This window comes from Megalops cyprinoides, chromosome 1 (genome assembly GCF_013368585.1).
Source record: "Megalops cyprinoides isolate fMegCyp1 chromosome 1, fMegCyp1.pri, whole genome shotgun sequence".
NCBI classification, from domain to species: domain Eukaryota; kingdom Metazoa; phylum Chordata; class Actinopteri; order Elopiformes; family Megalopidae; genus Megalops; species Megalops cyprinoides.
In genome coordinates, this window is record NC_050583.1 from 8756538 (window position 1) to 8773862 (window position 17325).

At 42.9% G+C, this 17325-nt stretch overlaps 1 protein-coding gene across 1 annotated transcript in view; it reads left to right on the top strand.

Annotated features, from left to right (window-relative positions):
• The first annotated feature begins 13783 nt into the window (after positions 1-13783).
• Positions 13784-17325, top strand: part of LOC118793456 (tubulin beta-4B chain-like) — a 3687-nt gene continuing 145 nt past the window's right edge. Inside the window, exons 1-4 of the mRNA XM_036551648.1 lie at positions 13784-13966; positions 14923-15031; positions 15335-15445; positions 16073-17325. The exon at positions 16073-17325 is cut by the window's right edge and continues 145 nt beyond it. Coding sequence (XP_036407541.1) covers positions 13910-13966; positions 14923-15031; positions 15335-15445; positions 16073-17130 — 1335 coding nt within the window. The 5' untranslated portion in view covers positions 13784-13909 and the 3' untranslated portion in view covers positions 17131-17325. The remainder of the gene's footprint in view (positions 13967-14922; positions 15032-15334; positions 15446-16072) is intronic.

Genomic DNA, 17325 nt, shown 5'->3' on the forward strand with positions numbered 1-17325 from the left:
CTATTCCAAACTGGCAGCATCACTAATACATACTTATACCTTGGATTAATTTCCTTTGGAGACACTCATCCCAAGCAAGTTAAATAATGCAGGGCTTGAATCTTACTTTGAAATGTCAAAATCATTAGGGTTAGGTTGCCTGAATGGACCATATGGTGACCATGTTTTATCGCTACATATTTAATTTAAATGTAATATTTAATTTCAGCTGTCCGTTCTATTGCAGTATAAGTGTGCTCAAATTTTGGGTTCTTCTCTTTGGGCTAGTAACACTTTAGAGAGGCTATGAATTATAATATCCAATCTTCTCAAGACTGTTTTTAGAAGAAAATAGGAGGCTTGTAGATTTCTCTCCTCAAGGTCAAATCTCTTATCATACAACTGAAGGGTCACAAGGTGGCAATTACAGTACCTGCAACATTAACAAGTGCATACTGTGCATTGAGCCTATGTCTTAGCCATTAGCCTACATGAGTGTTTCTCAAAAATCAATAACAGCTGAACCCAACTGAATGTAAGGTAGCTAGCTAGTCAGCTAACTAAAAAGTAAATCACGTTAGTGAGCTAAAAGAAATGAGTCTATCTCATTACAGTGCTGGCCAATACACTAGACTAAATAATTCCCTGCCATCTTAGAGATGCAGCAAACTACAAGCACACGTGCTAGCTAGCTTGCTTACTCGCTACAGCTGGTAGCTTGGTTGATTTGATGATGCCAAAATTCAACATCAAAGCTTAGTCTGCTCTTCTTATAATGAAAGATTGGAAACAGTAATATATACAGAAAAACAATGCAACTGGCAAGGACTGGGTTCACTTGATGACAAAATCAAGAACTGCTGTTTGGCCAGCAGAGTGGCCTTTTATTGAGGTGTGAGTGTGAGTCAAGGGTGACAGAGGCGAGCTATCAGGCGGGCAGATCAAAGGTGTGTTGGCTACTCCAATAACATTACATTACATTATGTCATTTAGCAGATGCTCTTGCCCAGTGCAACTTCCAAATAAGTGCATCACAATACTAGGAGTAGTTATCGAAAAGTACTTCAAGAGGTCAGTAAGATACTGAGTTTAATGCTAAACTAGTGAAGAGTGCTTTTTAATAGAAAATAGGGATAGATAGCATAGATAGAGAGGAAGGTAGGCTAGAGATCACAGTGTTCACTCCAAAGTGTTGACTTGTCCATCACCACGAGAAAGGTCACAGCCAAGACATATTTTTACGTCTTATGCAGGGGATCATTTGATTCAGAGGCTGCGAGCACTCACCTTGCCTCTCACACCTCCAGGTGATTTTGTCCTGCCTCACGCAGGTTTCGTCTTCTCTGCAGGTCCCGCACACAGCGGTGTTGACGTCTGAAAGAACAGAGCACTGACTGAGGAGGTCTAGTACCACAAACCGATCACTGGTGAGTCTTACTTGATTACGTGCTTAATATTTGCTTTAGAGACAGTCTTGCGGAAATTGGGTAGTTCAGTTTTTTATCGTCCATTTATACATAAACAGATATTTACTCTACCTCGCTATTCAGTAATTATTACTTGGATTTATTTGCTTAGGAGACACTCAGGTTGCAAGCGCAATTCCCTTAATCACTAAGCAAAGGAACTTTAGCAAACATGTGACTCTCTTGAACGAAATGGAAAGGTAAGAAAAACATCTGTACATGTACATTAATGACAAACTTTACCTGCACAGTAGCCCAGTCGACAGGCGCTAGTGCTGACTAACTTGTAGACAAAGAAATTTCCAGTACAGGCTTTTACGTGGATAGGATTGGACTCAAACTGGCAGCAGCCTTGCTCCCAGCTCCCGCAGACGCGACGCTTGACGATTCCGTCCTGCACGGCTGGGTGAGGGGTCTTGAGCCACAGCGGGGCGTCTGTCCCGCACCTGTGCCGCTCGATGCACCTATCTGGCATCTGCACGCTTGATTCGCCCAGGTACAGGCGGTACCAGCCGTGCCAGTCATCTCGGCTGTCACACACCGGCACGCTGTGGTTAGCAGTAAAGTCAGTGGCGCGCCATGGATGATTGAGTGTGGAGTAGTGCTGGCAGGGGTCCAGGCAGCGGGGTGTGCCATCGACACTCACGCAGTCCTCCCCCGCCGGGCACACAACATCCCCGCAGCCGAACAGCAGAGAGTGCGAGTCAGGGCGTGGTTCTGAGCTGGCTCCTGACTGCTGATTGGACTGTAACCCATCATTTGGCAGCAAGCAGTCGTAGGACCCGGGCGTGTTTTCGCAGACCAGAGAGGGGGCACACGCCCCTCCAGGTAAGGCGCACTCATCGAGGTCCGTGCACCCGCGCTCCGTAGACCAGCGGTAGCCCGGGCGACAGCAGAGAGGGTCGGCGTTGCAGGCTGTGCGGTTGTAGCAGGTGAGGCCGTCGCCCACAAAGCCGTCCCCACAGCTGCATGTTTTGGTCACAGGGACGCCAGGAGATGTGCGGCAGGTGGCGTCCTTGTGGCACGCCTCACAGCTGGTGACAACCACATCTGCTAAAGCAACGTCAGGCATGAGAATCACCCGCGCTGAAGGCAGAGATGCACTACAACCGCCATCATACCTTCATGCATGCTAAAGGCAGGTTGCACAATTTGACCCTGAATGTACAATCGTAAGTTGTTAGCTCGTCTGTGTGTTACCAGTGTGACCTGTTGATTACAAACAGCCTCTGCTTTTATGACATATTGCATTCCCTGAGACCTTTTTTTTTGCTGGCAAGATCATCAAGAATTGACTTCATAATTTCCGATGGACACAATATTAAGCAATGGTTAAATTCCTGAGCGTGGACAAGAAATACTTGGCCAAATAAGCATGGGATTATTTTAAGCATTTACATATGAAAACTGTAGTCATTTTTGCATATTTAAATATATTTGACATTCTCTAAAGTTCAGTGTAAATAAAGATGTTATTCAGTATTTACCCACTAAAAGGATTCAATAAATAAATATTCTTCAACAACAATAAAACAACGATACAACAACCGAACTAAGAAAGACAACACAAAAAGCTCAAAGGATAACCTCTGAGGATTTTTTGTCTTTCATGTTTGTGTTCTCGCTCCAGGTTTTCTTTCATCCCGAGTCTGGATTTAGTGTCATGAAATGGTTGATGCTGGTGCCATTTCTGATAAACATCGTGGAGGTGGATCGTTATAAAATCAGGATTCTGGGTACTTTTGTCTTAGACATTTTAATGCTTATATAATGGTTCATATTAAGAATTAAAAGAGGTCATTCTATTACAATACATGTATTCACATGTCATGATTCTGTTGAACGGCTTTCAGAGGAAGGATTTTTTGTCTTCTTTTACCGTTTTCCTTTGTTATTTTCAAGGGTTATTGTGCCTTTTTCCTCTCAGAATATAAACCAAGGTTTCTTGAACAAAACATCACACCCAATATTTTAACCCTCCTCCACAGAGCTTTGTACAGTCACACATTGCAAAACACTGTTTCCTTTGAGTGTTGTGTGTGAGATACTTTACATGTACAGACAGCAGCTTCACACTATCGTATTTGTGCAGCAAACAGTGACACACTGTTATTACACTGGCACTGACAGCAGCTCCAGTTCCACAGCACTGTATTGCAGTTGTGCTAATGTCATTAGATACTGGATTGTACCTGTGTTAGTAGTGGTGACTGGTATCAATAGTAGAAGTACCAAGGCTCTGTGAGTCATCGTTCTTCAGTCTTTTCTTTCCTTTGGTGACTGGTGAGTGCACAAAAATTGAGAAAGGCAATAACATTAAGGTGACAACAAAGAGATTAGTAAGTAATTTACAGTATCTTTTTAAACTGAATTCTAGTATCTTTGACCGATATTCACATTCTGCAGGAATTGCTGTTAATTACTCCTTTCCATTATACCAAAGGAATAAACAATGATTATCATACACTTACCACTTAATTAGTGAGGTGATCCGTTGTTCTCCTCTGTGTTCAGGGGTTTATATATCCACTGAAGTGGATTTATAGACAGTGGGGCATTGATCAGGTTTAAGGGTGTTTCTGGGAAGTGATGCACTGCCATCATAAACAGCCTGGCATTGACCTCCATAAGTGATAAATAACTGCATATCAGTCATGTTATCATGTCTTGTTTGCGTTATCTTTTTTAATGGTGGATTATACAAAGACATAAAAAATTGAATGCACAGGCTTTCGGTTTTACCTGAAAGGTCTTGCAAATACCTACATAAGGAAGAACAGAGAGAGAGATCAGTTGCATTGTGTTAGAGATTGCTCAGTGCGGGAGGATGTAGGTGACGACATGCTGACTGATGAAATTTTGAGAACAAGCCTTTCTCGATAGTATGCCATGTTTGTTCATTGGAAATAACAAAAAATATGAACATGAAAACCAATTTGACGAAAAATGTATATTGACATCATCAACCTACATTACAGTACTGTAAAGAACTGTGGCATGGATATGGAAAGATACTTTCAAATATTGATAGGAATTTATTGTTCATTGTTACACCATATCTCTATATCTAAAAAAGTATTGCCCAATCCTGTTGGATCAAAACCACAAAAACACAGCCTCACAAGTTTAAGGCAGGTAACTGCAATTATCTTTATAGATAAGAGCAGTCTAGTCAGATAATGTCTATTCTACATAGTCAATACACAGTCATATTATGCATTTTGACAGATGCATTCATTCCTATGGTGAATACATTGCAACACATTATTGTCATTTAACAGATTCTCTTATTCAGAGCAATTTACACAGGTGACAGTTTTTACAGGTTATCCATTTATACAGCTGGGTATTTACTGCGGTATGGGCGGCAGTGTAGCATAATGGTTAAGGAGCAGGACTTGTGCTGCTGTACCCTTGGGCAAGGTACTGAACCCACAGTTGCCTCAGTAAATATCCAGCTTTATAAATGGATAACATTGTAAAGAACTGTAACCAATGTAAGTTGCTTTGGATAAAAGCGTCTGCCAAAATGAATAAATGTAAATGTAATTCTGGGTACAGCAGCAGTGCCCCAGCAGGGAATTGAACCAGCAACCACTTGGTTATGAGCCCCACTCTTTACCACTATGTTACACTGCCACCCACTATCCAAGTTGACAGTCCTCTGTTCTGGTCAAGTCTCATCACATACGATAACTGTAATCTCCTGCCTCAGCATATTTCTCACTTACCACACCTGTTTCCAGAGAAGACTTGCACTTGTTTGTCTTTTTATCTCTAATGCAGGTCATGGCCTAGAGATTTGCCAAGGTATTCAACCATATATTGATAGCCAGGTTACTAACCCTCCATGCAGAAACCAAAACCAAAAGAACACAGAGCATTTACATTTATTCATTGGTCAGAAGCTCTTATCCAGAGAGACTTGCAAAAAGTGTAAGGCACAAAACCAAAAAAGCCACCAGCCTCACACATATCTTTACCCTGGCATGACATTTTCATTTCGCCGGAACCTCACTGTACAAAACAATCTCATTCCTTTGTATGCCATATTCCTGTCGAGATGTCATTCAGATGTGAGGCTGAGAGGACTGGCATTGTATTTGTTAATTCTCACAGCAGTACAGAAATATTACATTGCAATAAGTTCTTTTAACATTTTCATAATCAATTGCAACAATGTAGAAATATTAATCATCTGCTGGCACTGACAGGGACCCCACAGGGCCAGTAATGAATTGGCTTTGTTCAGCTGCTGGCTCTTCACCTAACCACAGTCTTCCTTGACCAGCTGTTCGGCTCCCTTTCCGATCCACAATCTGGAGGACAGCCTAAAAATCTGTCATTCATTGTCAAGTGATGTCCCACGACCACGTCTCCCCAGTTGCAGGTACATCCGCACATCCCCACAGAGAAACAAGGACACAGTGAATATGGCAAAATTTAAGGTTACTTTATTGAAACAGAAGCATGACATTGACATAATGTCATGCTCTGCAGTTCTTTTCAAGTAAATGATCAGTTTGTTATTAAGCAGCTTCAGGAGTTCATAAGGAGTTGATCATTTAAATCAGCTGTGTTGGAGCAGGGAGAGATCTAAAACATGCAGGACAAGGGGTCCTCCAGGAGAGGTTTGGGAAACGCTGCTCTATGGTATAGGGATTTATGTGTGAAAAAGCTATGTCACCAGACTGTGTTTTTTATTACTGGAACAACACTTTCTGAAATGTCATTACAAAGACACAATATTTCTGTTTTTTTATTTCAACTATTGATTTTACTTTTATTCAATTAATAATTAATCCATCTATCTGTCACAGTGCTGGTAATAATCTGGGGTTTTGCGAGGTCTTCTCTGTCTGCTCCTTCTGAATGCTGGCTGGCCCTCTCCTCCCTTCCTCTCAGGCTCCTTCTGCTGCACACCATTTTAATTGGAGGGAAAGAGGGGAAAATTAATATTTTGTCTTGCTTGTGGGAAATCCATTGAAAATCCTTATTAAAAGCTTATAATACAGGAGTACAATTCTATAGAATCATATAACACATGACAGCTACAGTCTTGCATATAGAGTGCTCAGTGTTAAATCCTGGCTGAGCTTTCTCACATGGTTCTGCTTGGAGCCCTGGGTTTCATGCTGCTCCCTCCAAAATGATGAGTCCACCCTCTTGCACCTTTCAAAATCCTCCCGATGCAGCTTCCTGCAAAACGGAGGACACAGGGTTATTTTCTCCTTCCAAAATCTTATTTGATGCTCACTGCTTTAGAGAAATCTTCATAACAATAAAGATTAAATTAAATTAAGTGATGATTTATCATTATGATAAAAGCTCAAATTTTAAGAAACCTTATACCTAACATAAATATATCTACCATATATCTCAGTCAGGAGGATGTAATAGAAGTTGGTATTCAAGTCCCTTGAATACACTCAACACCTCAAATGACAGCTTTGAGCTTTTAAGCCGACACCTTTTTACCACTTGATCATCAGTTTTTAGCCATGACCCATCCCAATGCTCATAAGCAACAAATTTAATTAAATCCACTGGCTACTGAACTCACTGCTTGTGAAAACTGGCCATCTCCTCCCTCTCTTCCTCAAGGGCTCTTTGGGACTCACATGCAGCCATCTGGATGCAAAAAAGGAATAACTAATCTGTATTTTCTCAACACATCAGAACACTTTCTTTCAGTTGTGATTTTATTTTTCTTACCAGATTTTCCTGCGCCCTTTTCTGATGAAATTTGATCTGGGGAGAAACAGTAAACAGAATATCTGATATGTAAAATCGCTCATAGAATGTGAACCAATGTAAATCTTGAAGATGACTGCCCTGTGATTATTAGTAGTGTTAGGTGAACGTGCTCACTTGGGCTTTGAGGAAATCCTCCTTCTCTTTATTCATTTCCATGAGCTCCTGGATCCTCAGCTCGTAGATGTCTTTCAGTTTGGCCGACTCAAGCTGCTGTTTCTCCTCTTGAGCCAGACTCCTGCAAAAAAAGAGAGTACAGGGCCTTTTACAGCACAAATGATTATTATCTTCATTCTTACAGTCAAATTAGCATTAACATTAAATACAGATGTAAGTAGCATAGAAAATAAAATAACAAGATCCTGAAACCATGTTTCTGTTACCTCATTTACAATGTCATGAGTGCAAAAGCCTGTCCATCCCTGATTAGTATTTTAATTCATACTTACTGCTGTAGAGCATTATCTTTGTCCTCACACAGCTTGGTGATGGTCTCAAGCTTTTCCTCACCGGCCAGGAGCTGGTTGTTAAAGATGTCCCTCTCATACTTGATGGATGTATGGAGTCCGTACATTTCTTCAGCCATGTCTGCATTTCGTTTCCGCAGCTCCCTGATTGTACTCTTTTGTAAATATGAAAGAGTGTAAATGTACATTGGTCCATAGAGGTCCGTGGGCTATTTTAGCCAGGATTTTTGATGCAAGTCACAATTTTGAATGTGCCAAAAACACCAAGATATAATTCCATCCCCGTGGTTGGTGTAATTGACACTGACAATATTGACAAATGAAACACATCAATTTCAGCTTCTCACCTTCAGCTCCCCATTCTCACTCATTGCTGACAGCAGCTGACTGTCAGCTTCCTTGATCCTGAGGTCCTTTTCCCACATCTAAAATGGCAAACACAGGCAATAAATGATGAAATGTGTTCCCAAGACCTACATTCATGTAAAAAATCCCTATGACCGGTAACACACATGACTTTCGTGAGGCAAGAGCCCTATATTGGCAGTGTTAGGCAAATGTGCTCACTTTGGCATTGAGGGAGTCCTCTGTTTCCCTTCTCATCTCCAGGAGCTCCTTGATCCTCTGCTCATAGGTGTCTTTGAGCTTTTCCTGGGCAAGCTGATGTGCCTCAACCTGAGCCCGACTCCTGCAACACAGAGAGCACAGGGTCTTTCACAGCAGAACTAAGTAAAGTATTTTCTGCCTAAGCACAATTAGTATGAACCTCATGCAGAGATGAAGTTGCAGCTAAAATTGGAGTAACATCAGGATCTTAAATCCATGTGCCTGTTGCCTCGTATACAATGATATGAGCGTACAAAACCTGTCTTTGCCTGAATTCTACTTCATACTTACTGCTGTAGAGCATCGTCTTTTTCCTCGAACAGCTTCCTAACCGTGGCCAGCTTTTCTTCACTGGCCAGGAGTTGGTTCTTAAAGTTCTCCCTCTCATTTCTGATGGACTCATGGAGTTTATCCATCTGTTCTGCCACTTCTACATTTTGGCCATGGAGTTCCTTGATTGAATGCTTTTAGAAATATGAATCAATGTTAATATAAATTTTACCAAGGAGGTGCATTGATGATTTCAGCCAGGGTTTTCAAAGAAAACCACAATTCTCAATGTACTGGAGACACCACAATGCAGTGGTAGCCATTACAGTTTCAGTTCCTCAGTTCCTCACCTTCAGCTCTCCATTCTCCTTGGTGGCTGACAGCAGGTGGTTCTCTCTTTCTTGGATTTTTAGATCCTTTTCCTTGATCTGAAATGGAAAAATACGAGCTGAATGATGATGAAACATGTTCCCAGAACCTACACAAAAATCCCTTGACAGTTGACAATTGTTTCTTGTGACGGAGAAGTTCAGAATTAGTATTGGCCGCACTTCTTCACCTGTGCCTTGTAGGAAAGTTGAGTGCTTTTAAGCTCTTCCTGCAGAATCTTAATGTGTTTTTTCTGGGCCTTGATATTACTGGCTGCTTTTGCCTCCCTTTTCAGCTGATCTGTCCTTTCCTTTTCCTTTTCCATAACTAATAACACAAATTTCAAATGGAAATTTCATTTTTTAAAAATAGAAATTTCAGGAAAGTTGGCAAGACATGAAGGAGAAATCATTAATATGAATGGCAAAATACAAGTAGATATTCAAAACTTACTCAGGTGTTTTCTGCATTTAACCTGAAGATAAAAGACAAGAAAAACACATCAATACCAAATATTGAAACACGTGCAGACAAATGCTGTGCATATTAGGTATGACAGAGGCTTCATGACAGAATAGGAAGAGAGGACTAGGAAACAGAAAAATACACATAATGGCTTACAGTGAGCACCGTCTGCCAGACGAATATCATCATTGTCAGGATTTCCGCTGCCATAATGAGGATATTCAGACTGAAGGAGAGCAGTGGCTGCCATTTCTCCAGCAGGCTGTTGGTCAGCTGAACAAAAATCAGCAAGAATTGTCTGGGTTAAAACAGCTGCTCACTATGGCTATATTGGGCCAACAGAACCCACCTTAATCAATAAACATATCATCCACAAATATATGTTTGCCAAACTCTGCAGTCCACATTTGAACATTTATAATTCAGCAAAATGATGAATGAAAAGGCATACACTTGGATTAGACACATCACTAAGATTATTTTTGGGGTAAATACTAAATGGGATTTCCATGATCAGCAGTGCAGAGTGAATTCCTTGTTACAAAAACCAGTTTGAGCTACAAGTAATTCTAACCATTAGATAAACAAAAAATGCTGTCAAAACTTACAATTTCTTGAGCCAGATGGAAAATACTTTTAACAGCTCCAGGCAGGGACCGATCCTCTTCCTGTTTGTAAGAGGAATTATCTGAAACAAGAGAAACCAGACATACAGTTATATTGTAGATATACAGTAGATATACAGTAGATATTAAAACATGACAAAATGTGCACCCTACCATAGAGAAATGTTCATATTAAAAGGAACAGTACAATCCAATCACCTGCAAGTGGGCGTTCTGCCTCCAAGCAAACTTCCACCTTACGCTTATCTTCTGGGAGGCAAATGTCACTGTGCAAATCAGCAGCTTTCTTTGTTTCGGCAACAGCCTTTTCCTGAATTGAAAAAAGAGATAGCGTTTTTAATTGCACAGTGCCACCTCCTTAAACATACACTCTAATTAAAATGACGGATTAAAAGGTACTTTATACGCAAAGCAACTTTGTAACATACAATGAACTATGTTTTTTGTTTTTTGCCATTGCTGGAGGCTGACGAGCTCACAGAAACTCAGAAATCAACTAGTGGTGTACTGGCAATGGAGAAGTATATATTCCCAGAGGTCTTATCATCAAAGACACACATTCACCTCTGTTGGACAATCAGTATCTACTTGAATGTACTTACAGATTCAGTGGGGTTGAGCTGTATGTCCTCCCATCTGAACTTCAGGACTGTGGAAAAGAGACATTTTGCTAAGCAAAGCTAGTGAAATCCCATGACATGACATGACTCCCATTTGTTTATAAGTAGTATTTTTGTTTCTAAAGCTATTGATACAAATATAGCTGCTAAATAATAAAATTTTGTTAGCAAAAGATCACCAAGACTACAAGCTAACAATTAAAATACCCCACAGAGCTGGCTGGCAAATGTAATTTTCAAACTGTTTGTTCCCGAAGTATTTATGATTATCGTTCCATTCAGAGATTACACGTAACCTTGTTATATATCGAGTTGGCATACAGGGTGGTGTTGTTTGAGAATAATAAATAATACGGAAAACAGTTTGTAATAGTTTTCGTTGCTGGGGTTATTTTGCTTCATGATTTGTCATGTATTGGATAGTGTATACTCAGCAGCGCTCGTAACTCCAGGCGGTTTCCAACTCGGTTTCTCTCCAGGTGGGCATGTCACTCCACGCTGACTTAGATCAGGTTCACTGTTTGTTCACTTGTGACTTTATTTTTAATTTGACTACTAGTTTTACAAACTTAGTTTAGTAGCCGCCTAGCTAAGGAAGGGTTGGGCAGTTATTTAGCCAACATGTTTTTGTAATTGTCCATTAGGTTAGGCTTTTGCCATCATACGTAATTTTATTCCTAATTTTAGCGAAATACTTACCGTTACATAGTCCGTCATCAGATGGGTCACAAATAAAGAACTTGTCGTGCACGTCGTATTTCGGCATGCCTATATTAAATAATAAAATAAACAGCGACCAGCGCCAAATCGCTGCCATCATGGCAGTCTCTGTTGTTGGTAGCTATTCTACGCGTATGGTCACAACAAACAAACACTCGAAATTTAGAATAAAATGCGCAATCTTCATAAAGCCAGGCGATGAATGGTGATATCTAGTTTAAGAACAGTCAATTTAAACACCAACCTAAGGTCAGGTCATTGTGACGTAAACCATGAAATTGTATGATGTCAAAGAAGGCTCTTTGTGTCAGGTCTGACCTTAGATCGTTGAAACGTTCTTTGTGGAGTGTTATGAGTGTTAAAAAATAAATATATATTTTTTTCCAGTTATAAGCTTTGTAAAATAGCTTACTAATTCGGACCTAAATAAGTTTATAAAATCAAACGATTTAAATTATGGACACCTCTTGTTTGTGAGTTGTTTAAATGAAACTCAGTCCTCCGCCGCCCTACCTGTGATGTTTTTGTTTTTCCCTGTCCATGTGCTTTTGTTTTTCTTGTGTTCTAGCCCTGCCCCGCTCCCCGCCCGGTCTCCACCAGCCTGTTTGCCTGCACACCTGCTTCCCATCCCGTCGTCAGCCCTGCCCTATATCTTCCCTGCGTGTCTCTGTCTTGTTGCTAATTCGTAGCAGTGTGGTCTCACCTGTCTCGGCCCCGCCGTTTCTCCGTGTGTGTGCGCCGTTTTCCGTATTCCCGACCTTGCCAGTTCTTGACCTGATTCCTGCCTGCCGCTCTGCCTTGATCGCTCGATATTTCTGCTTGCCCGGTTCTCGACCCTACCTGCTCCTGCTCCTGATCCTGGATCTGCCCCGGACTGCTTTTCTGGTTTCGACCCTGCCTGTTAGTGTTGACGATCTTGCCTTGCCTTGCCTTTAATAAATCTATCTGGAACCCGAAGCTCCCGTGGTCTGCGACTGAGTCCTTGCCTGAGCCGTGACATAAATGTTCAGTTTCATATATTCTATAGCTGCTTTCAAACCGTAAAGTGTTCCATGGGCTTAATAACAATTAATATACAGAACGGGAATTTTAAAAGAACAATCAGAGTAAAGACAGTTCATGAAGTTAAAACTGAATATTTATATGAAAAAACAGAAACCAAAGGGGTGCCCAGAATCAGCAATAACTAAATAAACCAATGCCACCACCATAAAATATTAAGAATATTGGTAAATCAAGGATAAATGAACAATAATAAATAAGTACAAGTAAAATAAAGGAAGCTTACTGGAATGCCTTTTTAAACACGTGCATTTTGAACTGTGATTTAAAAACTGGACATAAGTCGGAGTCTGATGAAATGAGGAAATGCCGTCCAGAGTTTGGGGGTATGACCCGAGTACTCTTTCTGGCCCATATGGTAAATGCATGTCATTTTATGTAGTTAGGTGTCATGCCTTTTTACTTAAAAAAATACAATTTTAAAATCAATTCTAAATCTAATGGTGAGGCAATGCAAGTGTTTAAGCACTGGGGGAACGTGCTCCCAATTTTTTGTCTGCCTGCAGCATTCAGGATCATCTGTAACTTTAAAATAACACAGCTGGGGAGGCCAGAGAACAAAGATTTAGCGATCACATACCAGATAATGAATCCTTACAAAGCTGCGCTACAGGTTTTTTACATGATGGCCAATCAGACACTTTCCCTAGGGTTCTTTTTCTCACAGAACATCCTGGGTTCTTTTCAGGACATAGCGGCCAGAGCCAAAACGGCACCTCTATGACATGCTTTCCTTGAGAAAAGGGGTTTATTTCCGCTTCAAAGGGGTGTGGTTTATTCCCTGTCTGGGTATCTCTGAAATGACTGGGTGCCTGGGTGGGGATTAGGGCGGATATAGGTATTAGCGACATTCCAAGCGTCGGGATGGATGTGCAGTGCCCTCACATGACCTTCTCACGTATTAATCGCTGTGCCTGCCTATCATAATTGGCGTAGTGTTTGTGTATATTTCACAGTCTGTCTTCAAACAGAAAGACCCACGAATGGCACCTAGCAAGCCAAGCTTGGCAGAGAAACGGTAACCATATGTACAACACAGAAAAAGATGACAACACTGAATTCTTCTGACTGAATTCAATTCTTCTGACTTTTGAGGCTAATTTTAACGTTATGAATTCTGCGATCTGTTTGCATGGCTGGGTTTTCACAGAAGCCGTGGTGTAAAGCATCGTGCAAAAAGTATTACAGCAGTGAAGGGGATGACGCCTGCAAAAAGACCGCATGACCTACATTTGCAGAACACAGAGCTTTATCCTTTTTTAAGGGTGGAATTCCAGGGAATGATTCCTGTCACAGCATCTTGCCTTCCTTCCACGAGCACAGCGGTCCCCCCTGCTCTCGGTTCAGGTCTTCGGTTGTCATGGTGATGACGTCATTCTGCAGCACAGTATCATCGCAGTAGCCGTAAGGTGCGCGGCAGACGTCGTGAGCCGGTCAGGGGCAGACGCTCAATCGCAGTTCTCGATCTCCTTCATTCTCGAACCGCTCGCCCTTCCAGCACCAACATGCGTGAAATCGTGCACCTGCAAGCCGGACAGTGCGGAAACCAGATTGGAGCCAAGGTAAAATCGCACCGTTTGCACGTATTTGCATCTATTTTTTTTTAAATAGGGTACATCCAGCTGGGTTTTTGTGAGGCGTTAGAGGGATAGTGCAATTAATGTGCATATAATGCAGTGAAAGATGCAAATCAATTCAATCTCCGATTTTTCCCGAAATTAAAGAATGCAGAATATTATCACTTAATGCAGCTTCACGTAGAATATCGTCGTATTTGGGGGATGCAGAGCGAGATATTGCCTTTGCCTGCACCGTGTCAGGCGATTCATTTGCGTCACAGTGATTTTCTTCGCACAGAGAACAGCTGCAATTCAGAACTCGGGATCTATGTAGGGCGAATTATATAACCATGTTAATTCTACACCTTGTTTCTAACTAACATTTTTTAAATCGTCGAATATAATCTATTACTACAGTTTAAAAATAGCATCAGCGTCGCTATTGTGAACGCGAGCCTTTGTGAATGTCTTCCGCGAGTCCGGGAGGGGCCGTGCGGGGGATGAGCGTCTGTAATGGCTGCTTCTCCAGAGGCGACCTCCTTCAGTCAAAATGCATCCATGCAGGGTCGTTTAACTGAGCCCCCTCTTCTGTAATGTTTATACCACTGAAAAGAGCAAGTCGTAGCAGAGCTGTCGCTGTCGTGATATGGCATTAATGTTCGCGCGGCGGATCATCCGCGGTGTCCGCATCTTGCCGCTTTGTGTCATCCGTTCTCTCTGTCCTGCCGGCGTGCCACGCCCCATATCTCTCTCCGCTCAATTTCTACGGGATTTTCAATTTGCCAATGTATTATAAGGCATGAGCAGATAACAGAACGTCCCTCCCCCATTTCCTCTGTCAAATTAATTCTGAAATTATTGTTAACAATTTTTAAAAAAGGAAAATAAAAATCTCTCCCCTCCCCCCTCTCCGTCCTCTCTTTCTCCTGCCTCTCCCTCCCTCTCCCTCTCTCTCTCAGTTCTGGGAGGTAATCAGTGATGAGCATGGCATTGACCCCACAGGGACGTACCATGGTGACAGTGATCTGCAGCTAGACAGGATTAGTGTGTATTACAATGAGGCCACTGGTAAGTACACACAGCATAGTGTGAGACTGCCTGGCTGTTACAGGTTATGGTTAAGAATGAAGTCAGATGAGTGCATTGTCTGACTGTTACAACACTGTCAGACTGCGCATAGCCATCTGGAATACACAAGATATCAGCATAACAAATCAACTGACGTGCATTGCACACACACACATACACACACACACACACACACACACACACACACACACACACTGTTACACACACATGCATGCACACACATAGTGTGGTATACTTTGTGGCATGATTTGTGTTTTTATTTATTTATCTATTTATTTTAAGGTGGTAAGTTTGTCCCCCGTGCCATCCTGGTGGACCTTGAGCCTGGTACCATGGATTCAGTCCGCTCTGGACCCTTCGGACAGATCTTCAGACCCGATAACTTTGTATTTGGTGGGTGGATCAATTCAGAGCTATGGTTTCTAGTCTGTGACTTGTTAAGGATGGTGAGGAGACCCAATGTATGATACATGATACATGCATTGATGTTATTTTGCTTGATATGCACATTAGTTTGATGTAGTCATGGAAATGTAGCAAAGAAGGAACTTTTTGTCTCCTCTAATAACATCGACAGATGTTGCGAACACAGAATCACGTCATTCACCACAGATTCTCATAGCCTAAAGTGTACTATGTATGCCCCTGCCCTGAAATGGCAGAAATTGTAAGATAAAGGCTAGAAAAAAATGCCATTTTGGAGAATTTTAGTTTGGAAATACAAGAAAGCTAAACATTTCTGCACTGTACCAGAATAACAGAATCCCCAAATGCTTTGTCTGTAGGCATCCTATCCAATTCCAATTAGAAAAAGAATGATAAAGGTTATGGTTTCAGAAGTTGTTTTAAATCCACACAGCTTTTGTGAGAAACGCCGTGTGGATGGAACCATATTTAGTGGGATTGGGAGTAAAACATAATTTCTAATTTATGTTGTGAATCATAGATGAGATTCTGTCCCCTCCCCCACACTGGGCTGGCTGGTTGTCTTATGGGCGTGTGGGGTGTTGTCATCTGCAGGGCAGAGCGGTGCCGGGAACAACTGGGCGAAGGGCCACTACACGGAGGGGGCGGAGCTTGTGGACTCGGTGCTGGACGTGGTGAGGAAGGAGGCTGAGAGCTGTGACTGCCTGCAGGGCTTCCAGCTGACCCACTCCCTGGGCGGGGGAACGGGCTCGGGCATGGGCACCCTGCTCATCAGCAAGATCCGGGAGGAGTACCCCGACCGCATCATGAACACCTTCAGCGTGGTGCCCTCCCCGAAGGTGTCGGACACGGTGGTGGAGCCCTACAACGCCACGCTGTCCGTGCACCAGCTGGTGGAGAACACGGACGAGACCTACTGCATCGACAACGAGGCGCTTTACGACATCTGCTTCCGCACGCTCAAGCTGACCACGCCCACCTACGGCGACCTCAACCACCTGGTGTCCGCCACCATGAGCGGGGTGACCACTTGCCTGCGCTTCCCTGGCCAGCTCAACGCCGACCTGCGCAAACTGGCCGTGAACATGGTGCCCTTCCCCCGCCTGCACTTCTTCATGCCGGGCTTTGCCCCCCTCACCAGCAGGGGGAGCCAGCAGTACCGTGCGCTCTCCGTGCCTGAGCTCACCCAGCAGATGTTCGACGCCAAGAACATGATGGCCGCCTGCGACCCGCGCCACGGCCGCTACCTGACGGTGGCCGCAGTATTCCGCGGGCGCATGTCCATGAAGGAGGTGGACGAGCAGATGCTGAATGTCCAGAACAAGAACAGCAGCTATTTCGTGGAGTGGATCCCCAACAACGTCAAGACCGCCGTCTGCGACATCCCGCCCCGCGGCCTCAAGATGGCCGCCACCTTCATCGGCAACAGCACCGCCATCCAGGAGCTGTTCAAGCGCATCTCCGAGCAGTTCACCGCCATGTTCCGCCGCAAGGCCTTCCTCCACTGGTACACCGGAGAGGGCATGGATGAGATGGAGTTCACCGAGGCCGAGAGCAACATGAATGACCTGGTGTCTGAGTACCAGCAGTACCAGGACGCCACTGCCGAGGAGGGCGAATTCGAGGAGGAGGGCGAAGAGGAAGTTGCCTAAATCCTGCTCCACAAGCACAAACCCCCTAATGCTTCTTCTCTTTTCTTCCCCTCATCTTTTCCCCATCCCTCCATCATGCCTCCAACTCAACATTCTTCTTCCTCACCGCAGTAGTTCTTAAGTAGAACAGACATTTGTTCTTCTTCATCTTCATCCCCTCATAGTAACAGAAGATTTGACATTGGTATTGGTGAT